Source organism: Phocoena sinus, chromosome 1 (assembly GCF_008692025.1).
Source record: "Phocoena sinus isolate mPhoSin1 chromosome 1, mPhoSin1.pri, whole genome shotgun sequence".
In the NCBI taxonomy this organism is placed as follows: domain Eukaryota; kingdom Metazoa; phylum Chordata; class Mammalia; order Artiodactyla; family Phocoenidae; genus Phocoena; species Phocoena sinus.
In genome coordinates this window covers 79,356,388-79,375,733 of record NC_045763.1, presented here as the reverse complement: position 1 = coordinate 79,375,733, position 19,346 = coordinate 79,356,388, and the positions used below count along the sequence as shown (strand labels likewise).

Here is a 19,346-nt window from a genome sequence, read left to right as displayed (position 1 = left end):
CCTTTGTTACATGAAAGATGCTAAATGGCTCTTCCATCAATTTACAGAGTGCAATAGTAGCTCTTTAATATAATACAGTAAGGCTTGCTGGCCATACATCATGAAATTAGCATCATCTTCATGTTGTCACAGAGGCAGTTTTTCCTGGTGTAGTTTTCACTCTTCATCATGTCTCTCATCTTTATCTGACTTCCAATGAAGCCTAAGTCACCTGTGAATAACTGTTATAGCTGCTGTGGCTGATTTAAGGATCATGGGTCATAAATGAGAAGTACAAAGACCAGCTGCCTTTCAGGTATAACTGCAAGCTAAACTTACCAATACTGGAACTGAATGTTTTTTTAAAATCATCAGACCTGCAAAGATTTTTAAAAATTTCTTTAGGTTACTATATTCACATGCAGTGCTGTGGCCATCTGCTCTGCCTATCTGTTTACATTAACTTCTGTAGCTCCCCAGATCTCTGAGATGGAGAGGACATGGACATTCAGATGTTTTAAATTACTTAGGGCCCTTTTTATTGAAATAGTAGAACTTGTTCTTACTGAATCAGATTCTTGACTCAAATGATTTCTGCAGGTTTCAGTAAAATGACATTACAGTCAACAAATGAAACCTCTCTTCTGGAAGAGATTTTACTAATACACTGATATTTATATACTAATCCATTGATATTTGGAAAATTAGTATAAAATTCCTTGTAAATTATTTAGCTGATCAGCTTACTCCTTGAAAAAAAGACATCCACTTTTATATGGCCAAAATAGCCATCAAGAAATTACTTAGCTCTCCTTTTAAATTTATGCTATAGTTAGATTTGATATTTTGTGAATGAAACCTACATTTGATGTGTGCATAGTTTTTATTTCCTTCATGTATAACTTATTGTTAAAACATATTAGTATTATATTAGTTTGGGTAATTTTTATTTTCATAGAATTTATTTCTAAATATTGTTTTTACTAATAGGCCTTCCTGATTTTGGATATATATTATTACTTTAAAGGAAGTGATAATCTGCATTATACATAGTTTGGATTTTTCTGTGATCAAATAGGAAAGTGGGACATCTGTCGTGTCCTTTGGAATATTTTAGAAGACTAAATAGAAGACTAGAAATGTCTCAAAACTTGAAAGGATATGGTTATTTACATCAAATGTTAGAATATTCCTTCTTCGAATGGACCCTCTAACTATTTTCTTCATTTGTCTTTTTGGGTTTTCTTATACTTCACAGAGAATACAGTGGTAACTTCTCTGATTTATATTGTTTTTCTGCCTTTACAAATGTTGACAGGTATTTCGTGATAGGCTAAAATTGCATATGTATCCATTTTGGAACTTTCTTTAGCTATCTTACATTTTAGTAGGCACTTTACTTGCTTATGAGAAGATTACATCAAGAAGACAGTAACTTAGCCCCCCAGAAATGGGTATTTATTTTCCCTTTGTGCATACCAACACTCTTAGAACAATATAAGAGCATCTATTGTACCTCTAAAAAAAAAGGTGAAAAACTTGTGGGATTGCACGTGAAGAATTTCACAACTAAATTACTTGAGGAATCCAAAAAACAGTTTTGTAGGTAGCATTCTCAGATTAACAGAGGAATAATTTACCGATGTCCAACAGAATTCACCAACTCTTGTATTTTATACCTCCATGACTTTGATACCTGCATCCCCTTTGTCCAAAACACCTTTTTTTCCCCTTCTCTACCCAGCAAAGCCCTATGTGGTCATCCAAGTCTCACCTCAAGCATTACTGACTGCAGAGAACTACCCCTAACACCATCTCCTATCCTTGCAGAATATACCATGCCTGTTGCTATTATAGCACTTATCACACTGTAATATAATTGTCCTTCTTGTCTCCAACCCCCACTAGACATTAAGCTCCTTGAAGATAGGAACTGCATCTTTCTTGTCATTGTTTCCTCTAGACCTAGCTTAGTACCTGGCACCTGATCATTGCTAATAAATGTTTGATGAGTGTATGAATAAGTGAATGAATGATTTTACTAAAGGTATCAATCAACTTGAAAATTTTTATATAGTCATTTGCCATTTTCATGGAATCTGTATTTGTGAATTCATCTACTCACTAAAATACATTTGTAACCCCCAAATCACTAGAGTGCTTCATTTGCAGACATGTCCAGAGGGGTGAAAAATTTGAGTTGCCTGACTTGGATGTTTCCAGTTAATGTCAACAAGGCAAAACTCTGCCTTCTTATTACAGCTTGTTCTATAAGCAAGTGTTCTTTTCACAGTGGTTTTGCAATTTTAAATGGCCCCCAAATATAGTGCTGAAGTGCTGTCTAATGCTTCTAAGAGCAGGAAAGCTGTGTTGTGCATTACAGAGAAAATACACGTGTTAGATAAGCTCCATTCAGGCATAAGTTCTAAAATTATTGGCCATGGGAATATTAGTGGTTGATACCTAATAGGTATAGAGCTTCTTTTGGGGTGAAAAAAAATGTTCTAAAATTGATTGTAGTAATTGTTGCTCAACTTTGAGGATATGGTACACTTAAACGAGTGAACTGTATGTCATGGGATTTATATCTCAGTAAGTTATTTATAAAACACATACACACACTCACACACATGCATGCAGATTGTTGGCCCTTCCCCAGAGTTTCTGAGGATCCAAGAATTTGCCTTTCTTACAAGTTCCCCAGTGATACTGCTATTGCTGTGTGGGGACTGTATTTTAAGAACCATTGCCCTAGGAATCCTGTAGAAATAGACTCAGAAAATGGGCAGAGTAGAGGTGAGCTAAACACTAGCCAGAACCACAAGCAAAACTGTGCCACAGAATGATTACGCTGGGCACCCAGCTACTACTAACACTGAGCACTGAGTGCTGTTGCCCCTGTGACCACAGCACTCAACCGGCCTGGAGCGCTGCCTGCTGGCACCTCTGCCATTCCTGCCCTGGGAGATAATTTTGCCACTTAAATGTTTTCAAGCATGGTAACATTTTCAACTGTGTTTGGGTTAAAGTTAAATTATCTCTAAAAAAACCTATTGAAATAACTATACTGACTATATTATAAGGCATTAATGTTTTTAGATTATACTGAGTGTAGACTGACTATAAAGCAATTATCTAACCTTTTTTTTTTTTTTTTTTCTTTTTTCTGTTCAGCCACTTTTCCAGGTATGTGGGAGAGAACAATAACGATAGGAAGTGCTGGAAAGACTTTCAGTGTAACTGGCTGGAAGGTAAGATGAAGAAGAATTTAACTGTTTGAAAACAGGCCTGTATTTTACTTCTTGTAGAGTTTTTTGTGTTTTAAATGCATAGATATTCAGTTTACCCAGGGTTTTATACTTACTAATCTGCTTATTTACTCATTCAGTTTTCATATTGGCCTTTATCCTTTTTGAGACTTAATCATTCCTTTAAAAGTAAGAAAAATTAGGTGATTTTTAAATTTTATAAGTAACCAACTAATGGTACTCTTTTCTTTGCAAAGAATGTTCAGATTACTGTATATTAATATAAAAGGAGAAAAAATAATAGCTAACACTTTGGCACTTACTATGTGTCAGGTTCTAAGAGCTTTCCATATACTGATTCCTTTCATTCTCATAACCACATTATGAGGTGGGTATAATTTATTATTCCCATTTACAGACAATAAAACTAAAGTATAGAGAAACTAAGTAACTTGCCTAAGGTTACCTTGCTAATGAATTCGAATTCAAGCCAGGACAGGAAGTCTAGGTTCAGAATCCACACACTTAACCACTGCACTATGTAGTACAATCACAATTGATCCAATTGAAACTTGGTTATCTTCCAACTTCACCTCTTCTAAACTTGGCTAAGAAGCAGAGAGTATCAAAAATGAGGGCTGGAGAACCAAATTATGGAAGACTCCCTTACGGCCCTCATTCAGAGTTACTTTTACCTATATTGAAGTCAAACAAGTTTTTTTTTGTGTGTGGTATGCGGGCCTCTCACTGTTGTGGCCTCTCCCGCTGCAGAGCACAGGCTCCGGGCGCGCAGGCCCAGCGGCCATGGCTCACGGGCCCAGCCACTCTGTGGCATGTGGGATTTTCCCAAATCGGGGCATGAACCCACGTCCCCTGCATCGGCAGGCGGACCCTCAACCACTGCGCCACCAGAGAAGCCCAAAGTCAAACAAGCTTTTTACTGGTTATTAGACCTCCAGAATATTAGAAGAAGCAAATCAAAGAGGGGGGAAGATAATAATGATTGCAGGCACTGTTTACCTTCTGAAGGCAGAATTTAGTGACTCCAGTTGGAAACTATTCCACAAAATGATCAGGATTGAAATGTTTCTAACTACTAAGACTACACTACTTTCATAGTGTGAGCATTCTAGAAATGCATATATCTAATAATTACATTAAGCTTACCTACTCTATCAAATTTGGTACTTACAATTAGATTCATTTTTTAAATCTACTTTTCTTTTCCAGCTTGGCTGGTCCATTGGTCCTAAACACTTGATAAAACATTTACAGACAGTTCAACAAAATACCGTTTATACTTGTGCGACTCCTTTACAGGTAGGCCTTATAGTAATTTGGGGCTGATGCATGGTCTTTGGGTGGAGGTGTTAGTTTTATGTTGTGTACTTGAATTGGCTTCATTCCTCCCTTCATGTCCTTTTTGAGCAGGGCTTCTAGTATACTTTGGAAATTTAGGAGCAAACACAAACTCACTGCTATCAAGAATAGTTTTGTTTTTAATACATGAAGTTTAAACTTTAAACACTCATACATTGCTGGTGGGATTTCAAAGTACTGCAAACTCTCTGGAGGACAGTGACAGCCCCAAGCAAAATTAGAGATATATGTGCTCTGTGAAGCAGCAATGTATCCTCTGGGAATTTACCTTTTAGCTATTATCTGCACACTTTAGCTCTATGTATATGACCATTCATTGAGGAAGATAGGGGATAGTCCATCTATAGACAATTGGTTAAATAAACTATGGTCTGTCTAAACATTTAAATGTTATATGACTGTATTAGTTTCCTATTTCTTGGTGCCAAATTACCACAAACTTAGTGGCTTAAAACAACACAAATTTTTTATCTTATAGTTCTGGAGGTCAGAAGTCCAAAAGGGTCTTATGGGGCTAAAAGCAAGGTGTTGGCCTTGCTGCATTCCCTCTAGAGGCTCTAAGGGAGAATCTGCTCCTTGTCTTTTGCAGCTTCTTGGGGCTGCTCACATTCCTTGGCTTGTGGCTACATCACTGCAACCTCTGCCTCTGTCAATACATGTCCCTCTGTGACACTAACTCCCTTGCCACCTTCTTTCCCTTATAAGGATGCTTGTGATTACATTAGGCCCACAGATAATCCAAGATAACCTCTCCATCTCAAGATCTTAACTTAAATCACATTTGCAAAGTTAATTTTACCATGCAAGGTGACATATTTACAGATTCTGTATTTTAAGACATGGACATCTTTGGGGACCATTACTGTATCACCATGGCTGTTTAAAAGTGAAAAGAAAAGAAAGGAAAGGGAAAGAAAGAAAGAAAAAAAAACGAATGAGGAAGCTCTATAATTACTGACATGGACAGATTTCCAGGTTATATTATAAAGTAAAAAAAGCAAGATACAGAGCAGTATATATTTATGCTATATTCTGTATAAGAAAGGGGGAAACGATTTGCTTCTATTTTCTTAAAGGATCTCTGGAAGAATCCGTAAGAAACTAGTAAACGTGGCTATTTGTAGGGGTAAGGGGGGAATAGATGAAATTAGTAGATAGAGTCAGGGGTGGGTTGCAAGACTTTTTATATTTTCTATTCTTTTAATATCTGTAAAACAGGGATCTGTGTACTATTACGTTGTGAATAATCAGAACATTGAGAAAAAATTTATTTTTTTGGAAGGCAGTTAAAAGGTCAAAATAGTAAAATATGTTGGCTACAATAAACTTTTTTGCCTCCCGTCAAAAATACCTACTGAAGGAGAAAAAAAATCCTAATTTAAAATTCTTTTTCCAGTGAATCTCTAAAGTGATATATGATGATAAAGCCTAGTCGGACATTGGTTTTATTATATTTTAAACTCATTTCATCCTCTCAAAATAGATCCATTCACCTATTCAGTAAATATTTACTGAGCATTAGAGACACAGCAGTCAAAAATTCCTGCCCTTCTGGAGCTGACAGCCTTGTGGGGGAGTGCAGATCAAAAACAAGTAAATGTCCTAATAACATAATATGTCGGATGTTGATAGAAGCAATGGAGAAAAATAAAATACAGATGAAGAATATAAAGTGCTAATGGGGAAAATACACAATGTTAAAAGGAGTAGTCTTTGAAAGCCTCACTGAGAAGGTGACATTTGAGCTGAGAACTGAAGGAGGTTAAGTAGTCACATGATTAACTAGAGAAGAGCCTTACAGACTGAGAAAACCTGTACAAGGCCCTAGGGCAGGCAGTTTCTACCAGTGAAAAGCACAAAGGCTGGGACGGGATGATCAAGGGAGAAGAATAGGAGGGAATAAATCAGAGAGGTAGCTGGGAGCCAGATCGAGTAGGGATATGTTTGTCACCGTAAAGCCTGGGTGAGATAGGAAACCACTGGAGAGTTTTGAGCACAGGAGTGACATGATCTAACTTGTGTTATCAAAGGGACTCTAGCCGCTTTGTTGAGTTAGCAGACTATTGAAATGATCCAGGAGAGAGACAGCAATGGACTGAACCCATATGGGGATGGTAGGATTGGTAGGTAGTGATTGGGTTCTGCATATACTTTGAAGGTAGAGCTGACAGTATTGGCCAGTGGATCACATGTGGGGTGTGAGACAACGAGAGGAGTCCAGTATAATTTTATGGTGAGGACAGATGTTTATGTCTCCTGGGCTTTGAATTTTCTAGGCAATATCTCTTACTATAGGGAATAATAAGTTACTGAGGAAAAGAAAGATTCATCTAAGAACCTAGAACATGTTTTTCTGAACTATCTTATTCTCCATTTCAGCTAAGTGCTTGTTTCTTTCCCATGCCCTCAGACAGCCATGTTTGGGAACTGAAACCATAGGTTCCAATGGTGAACCACAGTTTCTGAGGCTGAAGCAACTGATCCTTATTTATCCAAGATTTTTTTTTAGTTCTGGGGAGTTATTATTATTGCTGTTTTCTGGTTGAATGTTGTTGACATGCAGTCTTCTCTGTGATTTTGCCCTTCTCCATCTCAGTATCTTCTCTTGCCATGCTATCTCTCTTGCTACCCTTCAACACCAGACTTCTCAGTTCTTCCAGCAGAACAGATTATATCCTGACCTTTTCATCTGTTTGTTTTCTTTCTCATTCCTCTTGCATGTCCCTGCCAATACACACTAATTGGAATCTCCATAAAGGCAAGGACCATGTTTATCTTGTTTATCATTATATCCCCAGTATTTATCACACTGCCAGGTTTAACATAGGTACTCAATATATATTGACTGAGTGAATGCGTTTATCCTTTAGTTCTTGCTGTCTCTTGGTTCTGATCAATTTCCTTAAAATTTGGCAATTTTGTTCTGCCCCTCTGTCTCTTAACTGTCCCGGGTTCTTGATTATTTGTTTGGATCTCCTTGTTTGCTCTGAGAACCGGTATTTCTAAGTTCACCTACCAAATTTCTGCCCTCCTGCTTGTACACATCCTTGTTTTCTATGCATGCCCTGATTTGGACTTCTTTATCTGTTCCTGACCTGTTGCCTTCTAAGATACCTGCCTGATCTAAACAACACAGGCTTTTTTGTTTGGCCCTTTCTCTTCTGACTTTCCTGAAGAATGGTAGAGGAGTAACTCCACATGCCCCCATAAACTCATTTCTAACCCCTGTGGGACTTAGACCTCCTTCCTGGGATTTGAATGATTAGAGCAGGGATGTGCACACTTACGAGGAATGATACAGTGGGTCAACTTTCATTTACGCTACCTCATCCTGCAAGGTAATGGGGAAATGCTGGCTGGTTCATCATTTCTCTGGTCATCTTTCAGACTTAGATCTAGCAAGTAACTCTAAAGCTAACCTCAATAGAAAACAACGATGTCTTTTCATTGCCAAGTAAGCCATCTTTATACACTACAGTCAGCCCTCCCTATCCATGGGTTCTATATCCATGGATTCAACCAAAGACTGTGGATCCACAGTTGGTTGAAATTCACAGATGCAGAACCCAGGGATACAGAGAGCTGAGTGTATTATGGATACTTGAGCATCCATGCATTTTGGTATCTGCAGGAGTCCTGGAACCAATCCCCCGTGAATACGAAGGGACAACTGTACCTCTGTTTCAGTTTGGATATTCATGGTTCATTCTCAGCTCTTCACATTAGATTTAATCATTTCCATGTAACTGATTCCTCCATTAATCTGTAGAAATTCACATAGGTTCACAGGAATTCAACTGTAATTCCCTGAATGACTTTTTGCCAACAATCTTTATTTATTATACCAATAAATTCTGCAGTAAATAACATTACCATATTTCCTTAACACATTTTTCAATCTTAATATACAGGAAGCTTTGGCTCAAGCTCTTTGGATTGACATCAAGCGCATGGATGACCCAGAATGCTACTTTAATTCTTTGCCAAAAGAGTTAGAAGTGAAAAGAAATCGGATGGTACATTTACTTGAAAGTGTTGGCCTAAAACCCATAGTTCCTGATGGGGGATACTTCATCATTGCTGATGTGTCTTTGCTAGGTTTGTAAAGGTTTTTATTATTTCAAACATACAGAAACTTAAGAGTGAAATTATATCAGAATTATGAAGAAAAGATTGGGTCAAAGCCATATCAGCATTTCACTTATGGAAAAATGGATTTCCACAGTGTCAGTCATCTACAATCATCTTGATGATTAGGTTCTTAACCTTAAATATGACTGTTGTTACATGGTTTGGAGTCGTTTGTTCTGGATATTAAGCATAGAATTTGCTGTCATCTTGTTCTGGTATGTAATTTAAAACACAGGTACATGAAATAATATATGTTCCTTGTAGTAAAATTTTAGTTTCCTTTTTACTTAAAAAAATATGATTTCTAGAACATTGGTGCCATTGAGGAATACTTGTCATTTTAGAGTATACTGAAATGAAGTTAAGAAGGAAAGTAATATTTATTGAAGGTCTACTACATGCCAAGCACTTTCAGACACTCTTTTGAAAAAAAGCGTTGTTTGCTCCATTTTTTTTTTTTTTTTTTTTTGCGGTATGCAGGCCTCTCACTATTGTGGCCTTTCCCGTTGCAGAGCACGGGCTCCGGACTTGCAGGCTTAGCGGCCATGGCTCACAGACCCAGCCGCTCTGCGGCATGTGGGATCTTCCCGGACCGGGGCACGAACCCGTGTCCCCTGCATTGGCGGGCAAACTCTCAACCACTGCGCCACCAGGGAAGCCCTGTTTGCTCCATTTTTAAGGACGTGAAGACTTAGAAAATATTAAATAACTTGCCTGAAGTCAGACAGCTAGATTCCAAATAGTTCTGTCTCCAAAAAGCAATGGCCTTTATATTACCTGAAGCTGTTATATGTAATTCTGACATGCCTCACAAATCTAAAGTTAGAATCATGATAATGTTTTATGTATAACATCTTTCTTCCCCAAAATTCTAGTGTTAGTCATAGTAAATTTAAGAGCATAATTTATTTTGACAGAAATTATAGAAATTACAGCCATTCTGAACAGTTTTAAATATTTTAAGGTTTTATTACAATGAAGTGATATGCCACCAAACTTGAAAAGTCTTTTAAATATACCAAATTTTATAAATTTTATAAAGCCAGAAACTTTCAATTTTATAACAAAACAGTGATTGTTATTTCCTCATTTGTCGTGAGAGAAGCAGAGGCCATGGTGACCAGAGGTTCTTGTTCTGCTGTTGCCAGAGAGCTATATTTGTCAGCCTCCCAAGTTCCATTCTTATATAAAACCCTTTATAATGTTCTATATTCTAAGATTTGGAAATCACCTTTCCTGTACTGGGCCTAAATGTGCAGCTCATTTCATGCAGTGATAAAAAGAAATAGCAGTTTTCGTCTGTTTAGGAGAAAATTATTTTATCTGCTTCCAACAAGAATTTGAGTTAATTCATATTTAACGTCTTCTATGCAATAATATGTAAGTAGAAGTATTCATATATCAATGTAACATGGAGTGGGGGAAGCAAATCGTTTAGTCACTTAGGTTCATATGGTAGCTGACCCTAGAATAATGCAGGGTTAGTGGTGCCAACTCTGTACAGTTGAAAATCCGTGTATAACTTATAGTTGGCCCTCCGTATCTGAGGTCCCTCTGTACATGCAGTCCCTCCTTATCCAAGGTTCTACATAAGTGAATTTAACCAACTCTAGATTGTATAGTACCATGATATTTACTATTGAAAAAAAATCTGTGTATAAGTGGATTTATGCAGTTCAAACCTGTGTCGTTCAAGGGTCAGCTGTATTGTAATTAGCATTAACTTGAATCCAAACTTCATGGCAGCAAAAGCAAATAGAATAATGGAATTAGTTACATAATTCTTGGATAAAAGTAAACATAACAGCTTTTTAGATAAGAATAAGTCTTTTCTAGAACCAAACTAAAAGGCACTTATCACATTTTTACATTAAACATCAAAAGGACAGTAATGCAACTTCTGCTTGCATTAAGCTCTTAAACAGTTTCTCATTCTATCCTCAGTTGATCCAGCCTGCATGTAATACTGGTTTAGGTCCTAGATCTTGAACTAGTGTGGTTGTAATAGGAGCAGAAAGGATTTGGGCTAGAAAAACTTTAATGATGATGGGGAAAAAAGATGTGTGTTGTTTATGGTCCTCCTTCACCTGTGTGAGAAAAATCTTAGTATCTATAAGACCCTTCTACATATGAAGATGAAGTTCATTTTATTTTACTCTTTCGTCTTCTCAGATTGATTTGAGTGTAGAAATTCTTCCGTATACTAGAGGTTGGTCCCACAATTTGCTAAAGACAGAAGCAAGAAGCAACACTTTGACTTGATGGTAGCTTAAAAATAAAAATGAGCCCTAAAATTCATGGACATAGTAATTCTCTTTAAAACTCATAGCAATGGCTAACTGGTTAATATTTTTTGAGCATTTATGATCTAGTAGGTATTATGCTAAGAGCTTTACAAATATCACAATTCTCACAAAAGCTCTATGAGATTGGTGCTATTATATCCCCATTGATAGTTGAGAAAGATGAGATAGAAAATCAAGACATTTACTGAAGTTAATCAACTAATAAGTAGCAGAGTTGGGCTCTGAATCCAGAGATGCATGTCCTAACCAGTGAACTTATCTTTTTTCTGCTATACTAGGCAACTTTCCTGACCGGTAAGCATCATCCTAGAACTAAAAAGGGAAACATTTGATTAGAAGACAAGATTACAAATAAGAAGATTATTACAGTAGTTCTAGTGAGATAAGGTCCAAAATTAGGGAGGAGATAGTAGGAATGCAACAACCTATTTTGATTCTCATAGGTTACTTAAATAAGCTAGTGCTATTATAATATGGTTCAAATTCCTACCTTCAATAAAGAAATATTTTGTTTAGTTTTTTTGAGAATCTCCGACTCAAGCATTCAAAAGAAGTAGATTCCAACTTTCTGCTAACTATAAAGTCTTTAGAATTGTATTTATTCCCTTATTTTACTTTGAGCACCATGGCAATAAATTTCTCTTTTCTAAGCGTTACAAGAATGAGTAGTTGTCATACTGAGTGAAGTAAGTCAGACAGAGAAAGACAAATATATGATATCGCTCATATGTGGATTCTAAAGAATGGTACAAATGAACTTATTTACAAAGAGAAATAGAGTCACAGATGTAGAAAACAAACTTACGGTTACCAAGGGGGAAAGCAGGCGTGGAGGTGGGGGGGATAAGTTGGAAGAATTGGGATTGACATATACACACTACTATATATAAACTAGATAACTAATAAGGACCTGTTGTATAGCACAGGGAACTCTTCTCAATATTCCGTAATGACCTATGTGGGAAAAGAACCTAAAAAAGAGTGGATATATGTATACATATAACTGATTCACTTTGCTATACAGCAGAAAGTAATACAACATTGTAAATCAAGTATACCCCAATAAAATTGTTTTTAAAAAAGTAATAAATGAGTAGTACAGCCTGTGTCAATTACAGTTAGTAAGTACCCTCCTGTTCTTTCTTCTACTGCTGTAATCACTCCTTTCTCCAGGTTACCTTTGAGTATGCTACTATTGTGTACTTGTCACTTGGAGTTTTCACATAATTTACAGTTAGACTCTATTTTAAGTTGTCGTTTTGTTAGAGCCAAATCTGAATTAAACACACATACGTACATATGACTTGAAATAGTATTTAACTTCTTCATTTGTAAAATGAGGATTGTTGCTTCTCTCAGAATTGTAGGACAAATAAATGAGAGAATCATGTAACATGCTTAACAAATAGTAATAAATTGTAGAGTATTATTAGCATTATTATATGGAAATTTTACATTCTTAAAGCACAGGAGAAAACTGAAATACAATCATTAAGGAAAACCGTATTAAGTCATTTTAAAAAAATACAGGTGAAACTTTCTTCAATGTCAAGGTTTTTACACTGTTAATTTGAAGGGACCCAGTAGTATTTAGTGAATAAAAGAAAAAAGGTAACTGCCTCAATTTATTTTGAGTAATAAATTGTAAAATTTCATTGATTACAGTAGCCATCAATGTTTGTTGCTTTGGGGCATTCAAAAAGATCTTGAGTACAAGTCAATAAAATTGAAACAATATGAAATGTAGATTGCTGAATCTGAATGCCAGAGAAATATCTTGCCTAGACCTTAAAGCAAGATGGGAACAAGAGATAAGTATAAGAATACATATTTGAAGTTTTTCACCAAATTTAAAAGAAAATTTTTTTAAGCATAATGTTTGGAAGAGGAAACAATAGAGATATCACTTGGGAGAACTACATAGGCATTTTCCCTTCATAAATAATGAATAATATTAACGTATTCGTTCTACAAATATGCTTTTCATTACTTATATGCTAGACCCTGACCTAGGAGATTTGTATTCGTTCTACAAATATGCTTTTCATTACTTATATGCTAGACCCTGACCTAGGAGATTGGGATAGTGGTAGATTGCAATACCCCCGTGGAGCTTACAATCTAATAATGAATTACCATTTGGAGACATAATTATTACAGATAAATACTCTAAATTTAGGTATTTCCTTAATAATGATCATAAAGGCTTATATTATTTTTAAACAGAAAGGCAACACTCTTCTTTGTCCTTCCATTTTCCTACTCTCTTCCAGTGCTAAAAGCTATATACCCAAGCATGATCAATCAGATGTATATGTGAGTACTGCCTTAGAGTATCAGTAAAGCTTCTCTGTGAATTCCTTACTTCCCACCACACCATGCAGTATGAATCCAGCATGAGAAAATTTTGAGAGAAAATTTTGAATCTTGATAGATTAAATACACATTGCCTCAGATGTAATACATAGGCCATCCAATTTTTATTGTTGTTTTAGATACAGACCTTTCTGATATGAAGAACAGCAACGAACCTTATGACTATAAATTTGTAAAATGGATGACTAAAAATAAGGTAATGTTTATTAGCCTTTGCAATATTGTGCTATATGTTATAATTTATGAAGGAAACCTGCTGACATGCTTTGAAAACTGTTAACTGTAGTTTTGTTACATGATATTCTGCTCATAGCTATTTGGAAGATTTTATTTTATTTTTGGCTGTGCTGCATGGCTTACGGGATCCTAGTTCCCTAACTAGGGATTGAACCCGGGCGCTCGGAGTGAAAGTGTGGAGTCCTAACCACTGGACCACTAGGGAATTCCCTGCAGGATTTTTAAAACATTTTTCTTTTGGAAGTTATTGTGAATATTTAGAAGTATCTATTTGTTTTTAATGTTTATGCTCCAAAAATTAATATTTAAAGTGTAAGTAGTTTTCCTGTTTTTCCTATTTTATATTCCTATTTGTTTTTCAGAAATTGTCAGCCATCCCAGTTTCAGCATTCTGTAATGCAGAGACCAAATTACAGTTTGAGAAATTTGTGCGATTTTGCTTCATTAAAGTAAGTTCCCTGTTCTACTCAAAAACACATTTATAATGTCCTTCCTTCTGATTTATAAATCACCATTTTTTTCTGTTGCTAGACATGATGTACTCATATGCAGTTTTTAATTTTTGGCTTGCTGCCATAAAATTAATCTACCAGAACAAAACTCAGCACTTTTTGAAGTTGAGCTTACTGGATTACAATGTAATCAGACTCCTTACCTGTAACATTACAATGTCCAGCATGCAACCAAACGTTAATACACATGTGAAGACACAAGAAAATGTGACCCTCAATGAAAAAAATGTGACTTCTATGCAGTCAATAGAAATAGATCTTAAGGTGACCCAGATGTAGGAATTATCAGACAAGGACTTTAAAGCAGATATTATAAATGTATTCAGGAAATTTAAGGAAAATATGGTCATAATGAGTGACTAGATTAATTAATTTTAATTTCTTAAAAAAGAACCAAATGGAACCTTAAGAATTTTAAAAAGTAATATCTGGGGCTTTGTTGGTGGCGCAGCGGTTGAGAGTGTGCCTGCTAGTGCAGGGGACACGGGTTCAAGCCCTGGTCTGGGAGGATCCCACGTGCCGCGGAGCAGCTGGGCCTGTGAGCCACAACTACTGAGCCTGCACGTCTGGAGCCTGTGCTCCGCAGCGGGAGAGGCCGCGATAGTGGGAGGCCCGCGCACCATGATGAAGAGTGGCCCCCGCTTGTGGCAACTGGAGAAAGCCCTCACACAGAAACGAAGACCCAACACAGCAAAAATAAATTAATTAATTAATAAACTCCTACCCCCAACATCTAAAAAAAAGTAATATCTGATATGAAAAATATATGGGGCTTAACACAGAGGATTGAGGTTGTGAAAAAAGAATGGGTCCACCTGAATACAGATCCACAGAAATCATCCAATCTGAAAAAAGAGGGAAAAATTATTTTTGAAAAATAAGGAGAGTCTCAGATCTATGAGTCAGTGTCAAGTAATAATATACATGTAACTGGAGTATCAAAAAGAGAGAGAGAGAATGTGGCAGAAAAAATATTTTAAGAAATAATGGCCAAAATTTCCCCATATTTGGTGAAAAGCCATTTAGAGATCTAAAAATTCAGTGAGCCACACAGGATACAAATAAAAATCACATCTTGACACATCATAATCAAACTGCTGAAAACCAAAGATAATGATAAGGTCTTGAAAGCAGCCAGAGAAAAACTACACCTCACATGCATGGGAGCAAAGGTACAAATGTTAACTAACTTCTTATCAGAAACAGCGGAGACCAGATTACAATGAAATGACACCTTTAAAGTGCTGAAATAAAAAATATGTCAGCCTAGAATTCTGTATCCAGGAAAATATCCTTTAAAACTGAAAACAGTGTACATCCCTGGTAAATGAAAGCTAAGAGAATTCAGTACCATCAGATCTGTGCTAAAAATAATCTGAGTGTATTATTGCTATTTTTAACAATTTAGTGATAAGATGTTAATCACTACTGAAAACAATCTTATGAAGATTAAGGCACTCTCTATACCTGCACACTCATGTATAAGTCTAGACAGAATGATGTAAACACTGTTTTCAACTTTTAGAGCCATCCTATAGACAAACTATGGGAGACTTATCCAGAATAGAATATAAATCTTACCAGCATAACAATGTCAACATTTAATTGTCTGAAATGTAGAAGAACGGGTAAGGCCATTAACACTCGCATCTTATAGTGGATCTAGAAACAGAGGTTTATTATTTGAAGTTATAAACAGAACTAACAGAAGAAAAAAGTAGCATAAGACTTCCAGTTTTAGAACGGTAAACACGGACCTTCCCCATTCTCTTCTTGAAAATTATTAAGGAAACAACTAGGAGAGTGGAAAACAAATTCACAAATCCCCCAGGAAGTGAGAAAGAGTTGCCAAATCAGTGAAGGTAATGGTAGAGGGAAGACACGAAGAAAGGCTTCTGCTTCTACATCTTCAAATTATAGACAGAGCCAACAGATAGCCTACTCATTATCCAGAACAGCAGGAACAGTAAATGCACTGGTAGTGGGAACCTCTCCAGACCCATTTGGCCCCATGGAAGAGGCAGAGTAGAAACATACAGTCATGTCATCTAGCACCTGTGCAAACCAGGTGGAAAGAAAGGGCTGTGTAGATTTGCTCTTCACCTCTGTCAGTTTTGCTAAAGCTGTGTTGAGGCAGTGTGGATACGTTAAATTGGAGGGAGCCAATTAAATTAGTTGGAAAGAAATAAAGTCTAAAATAACTCCCTCTCTCTGAACTCTACATTAATCATATTTAACCTTGTGAGCCAGAGATAATTTCTACTCCCTTCTAGTGGTTCCCTGGATCTTCCTTTATACAAACCTGCAAATACGTCTTCAGATCATAGACAGAGCCAGCAGGTAGCTTACTCATTACCCAGAACAATAGGAGCCGTACGTAGGTGTGCTGGCAGTGGGAGCTTACAAAGAGAATTCAATCAAAGATGAGTAATTAAAAGGAACCAGGGCTTCCCTGGTGGCGCAGTGGTTGAGAGTCCGCCTGCCGATGCAGGGGACACGGGTTCGTGCCCCGGTCTGGGAGGATCCCACATGCCGCGGAGCGGCTGGGCCCGTGAGCCATGGCCGCTGAGCCTGCGCGTCCGGAGCCTGTCCTCCGCAACGGGAGAGGCCACAACAGTGAGAGGCCCGCGTAACGCATTAAAAAAAAAAAAAAAAAAAAAAAAAAAAAAAGGAACCAGCTATGAATCTAAAAAGATACTATAAGGGGAAAAGGAGAAAGGTACAGTGAAAAACAATATCAGACAGAGAATATTCAACCAAAAAAAGAAAAAAATGTTTCCATAGAGCAAACCAAAAGTGTGATATTTCAAATTCAAAACATGTAAAACGAATTACAGCAGAGATTTTTAAAAGTTCAGGGAAGATAGAGTAAGATAATGTAAGAAGATGAAATGGCAGCTGTCAGAGCTCAGATAAGAAATTGAAGGGAAAAAATAAAGCTATTGGTAATTGTAGTGACATTGGAAACAACACAGAGAACACTAAATACTTCTGTAAGCACACTGAGGATTGAGAAGAGTGAGCAAAAAGAAGTAGAAAGGAACAAAGAATTTTTTTTTTGGCCGCACCATGTGGCTTGTGGGATCTTAATTCCCCAACCAGGGATTGAATCCGGGCCATGGCAGTGAAAGCGCAGAGTCTTAACCACTGGACCACCAGGGAACTCCCAGGAACAAAAAATTTTAAAATGTTAGAAAAATTACAGACGTGGAAGACAAATGAAATACCTAGAGTTCCTGGAGGGAGTGGTGAGGGGAGCCAGACCAATGGAACTGGGAAAGAATTGTATAGCTTTAGTTTGAGAATGCTTTCCATTGAAAACAAACAAATAAATCTAAAAATGGGAAGGGAATGGCTTGTCTCAGGGAACATTGTCACAGAATAACACTGAGATATGCCTTGTTTTAATCTGTTGGACTTTATAAATGATCCGTTGGCATCTAGACAAGATGATCAAGGCCTCCATGGAGACAGGAGAGGAGGATCAGCGTGGACTCACCTCCTTTGCATCAGCATTCAATATTGGAAGATAGTGGGGCAACACCAAGAAGTCCCTATAGGGAAAGCTGACACACCTCATCCAACCTCTTGGAAAAGCGAAAAATAAAAGGGTGGCAAGATGTGCCAAGAAAGTGGAAATTGAAAGAAAGCAGGTTGAATTTAGGGCAAAACAAACCAAAAGCAGCAGCACTTTACAATGATTATGGGTAAAGTCCTCAGTAGTTGTCAAATATGTGAAAGGATGCTATACCTCACTCATAATAAGAGAAAAGAAAAATAAAGCTGCAGTGAAATTTTATTTTTTCTGATAATTTGGAAACAACCAAAACAACTGGAAAGTTTCATAAGATACTCTCATGCATTGATTGAGAGTACGAGTATAATGTGTAAAATCTCTGCAGTGGTTAGTATGAAAATGTATCATCCAAATATAAATGCACATATCTTCTGACCCAGCAGTTCTGCTTATAGGATTTTTTCCTGTGGATTTACTTGTACATTGAATGTCTTGTGTTCGAGGATTTTCAGTGAAACACTGTTTATAATATCAAAGGATTATAAACAAAATATTCACCAATGAAGGCTGTTTGAATAAATTATGTTACATTCACATCCATAAAAGTGTGAAGCAGCTCCATGGAGTGATAGAGCATAAGCTAAAAGCAAGGAGCAGACCAGTTTGTGAGGAATACTATCATCTATATAAAAAGAAAAAGGGAGGGAGGGAGGTAGAAGCTTTTAAGTGCCTAGGCTGTCCCTGGAAGGAGACGTAATAAAATCCCAGTGTTGCCTCTGGGGAGGAGAACTGAGTGGTTGAGGGAGATGGGTGGGAGGCTGGGTTACTTTAAAAATATATTTTGGGGCTTCCCTGGTGGCGCGGTGGTTGGGAGTCCGCCTGCCGATGCAGGGGACGCGGGTTCGTGCCCCGGTCCGGGAGGATCCCACATGCCGCGGAGCGGCTGGGCCCGTGAGCCATGGCCGCTGGGCCTGCGCGTCCGGAGCCTGTGCTCCGCGACGGGAGAGGCCACAGCAGTGAGAGGCCCGCGTACCGCAAAAAAAAAAAAAAAAAAAAAATATATTTTGAAATATTCTTAATAAATAAGTTTGAAGAACTGTTTTTCCAAAGAATTTTATATAAGTTCCTAACTTAATTATTGATGCCTCTATCACTCCCAAATACCTTGTTATGTATTCCCCATTATACAATATTCTTCTACAGTATAACCATCAAAATCATGAACTTAACATTGCTATATCATTCTATCTAATCTCAGGTCCAGTTCAAGTTTCACTAATTGCCCCAATAATGTCCTTTTTATAACAAACAACCAAGTAAATAAATAAATCCAGACCATAATCATGTCAGTCAGACAGACATCAGTCAGTCAGTCCAGGCCAGAATTGTGCATTGTATTTAGCTGTCATGTCTCCTTCAAGCTAGAATGGTTCCTCAGTTTTCCTTGACTTTCATGACCTTGATACTTCTGAAAATTGTTGACCAATTATTTTGAAGAAGGTCCCTCAACATTTGTTTGACATTTACTCGTGAATAGACTCAGATTATGCACCTTTGGCAGGAAACCGTGGAAGTGATGCTTTATTCACTGTCTTGCATCCTATCAGCACATGATTTTAGTTTTTCCTACTGCTTGTAATGTTAAATTTAATTACTTTAT

At 37.1% G+C, this 19,346-nt stretch overlaps 1 protein-coding gene across 3 annotated transcripts in view; it reads left to right on the top strand.

Moving 5' to 3' along the window:
* KYAT3 (kynurenine aminotransferase 3) overlaps positions 1-19,346 on the top strand; it is a 54,460-nt gene that overhangs the window by 32,033 nt on the left and 3,081 nt on the right. For all 3 annotated transcript variants that reach the window (XM_032650559.1, XM_032650543.1, XM_032650552.1), the window contains 5 exons: positions 3,154-3,230; positions 4,458-4,547; positions 8,519-8,705; positions 13,540-13,616; positions 14,020-14,106. In XM_032650559.1, coding sequence (XP_032506450.1) covers positions 3,154-3,230; positions 4,458-4,547; positions 8,519-8,705; positions 13,540-13,616; positions 14,020-14,106 — 518 coding nt within the window. The remainder of the gene's footprint in view (positions 1-3,153; positions 3,231-4,457; positions 4,548-8,518; positions 8,706-13,539; positions 13,617-14,019; positions 14,107-19,346) is intronic.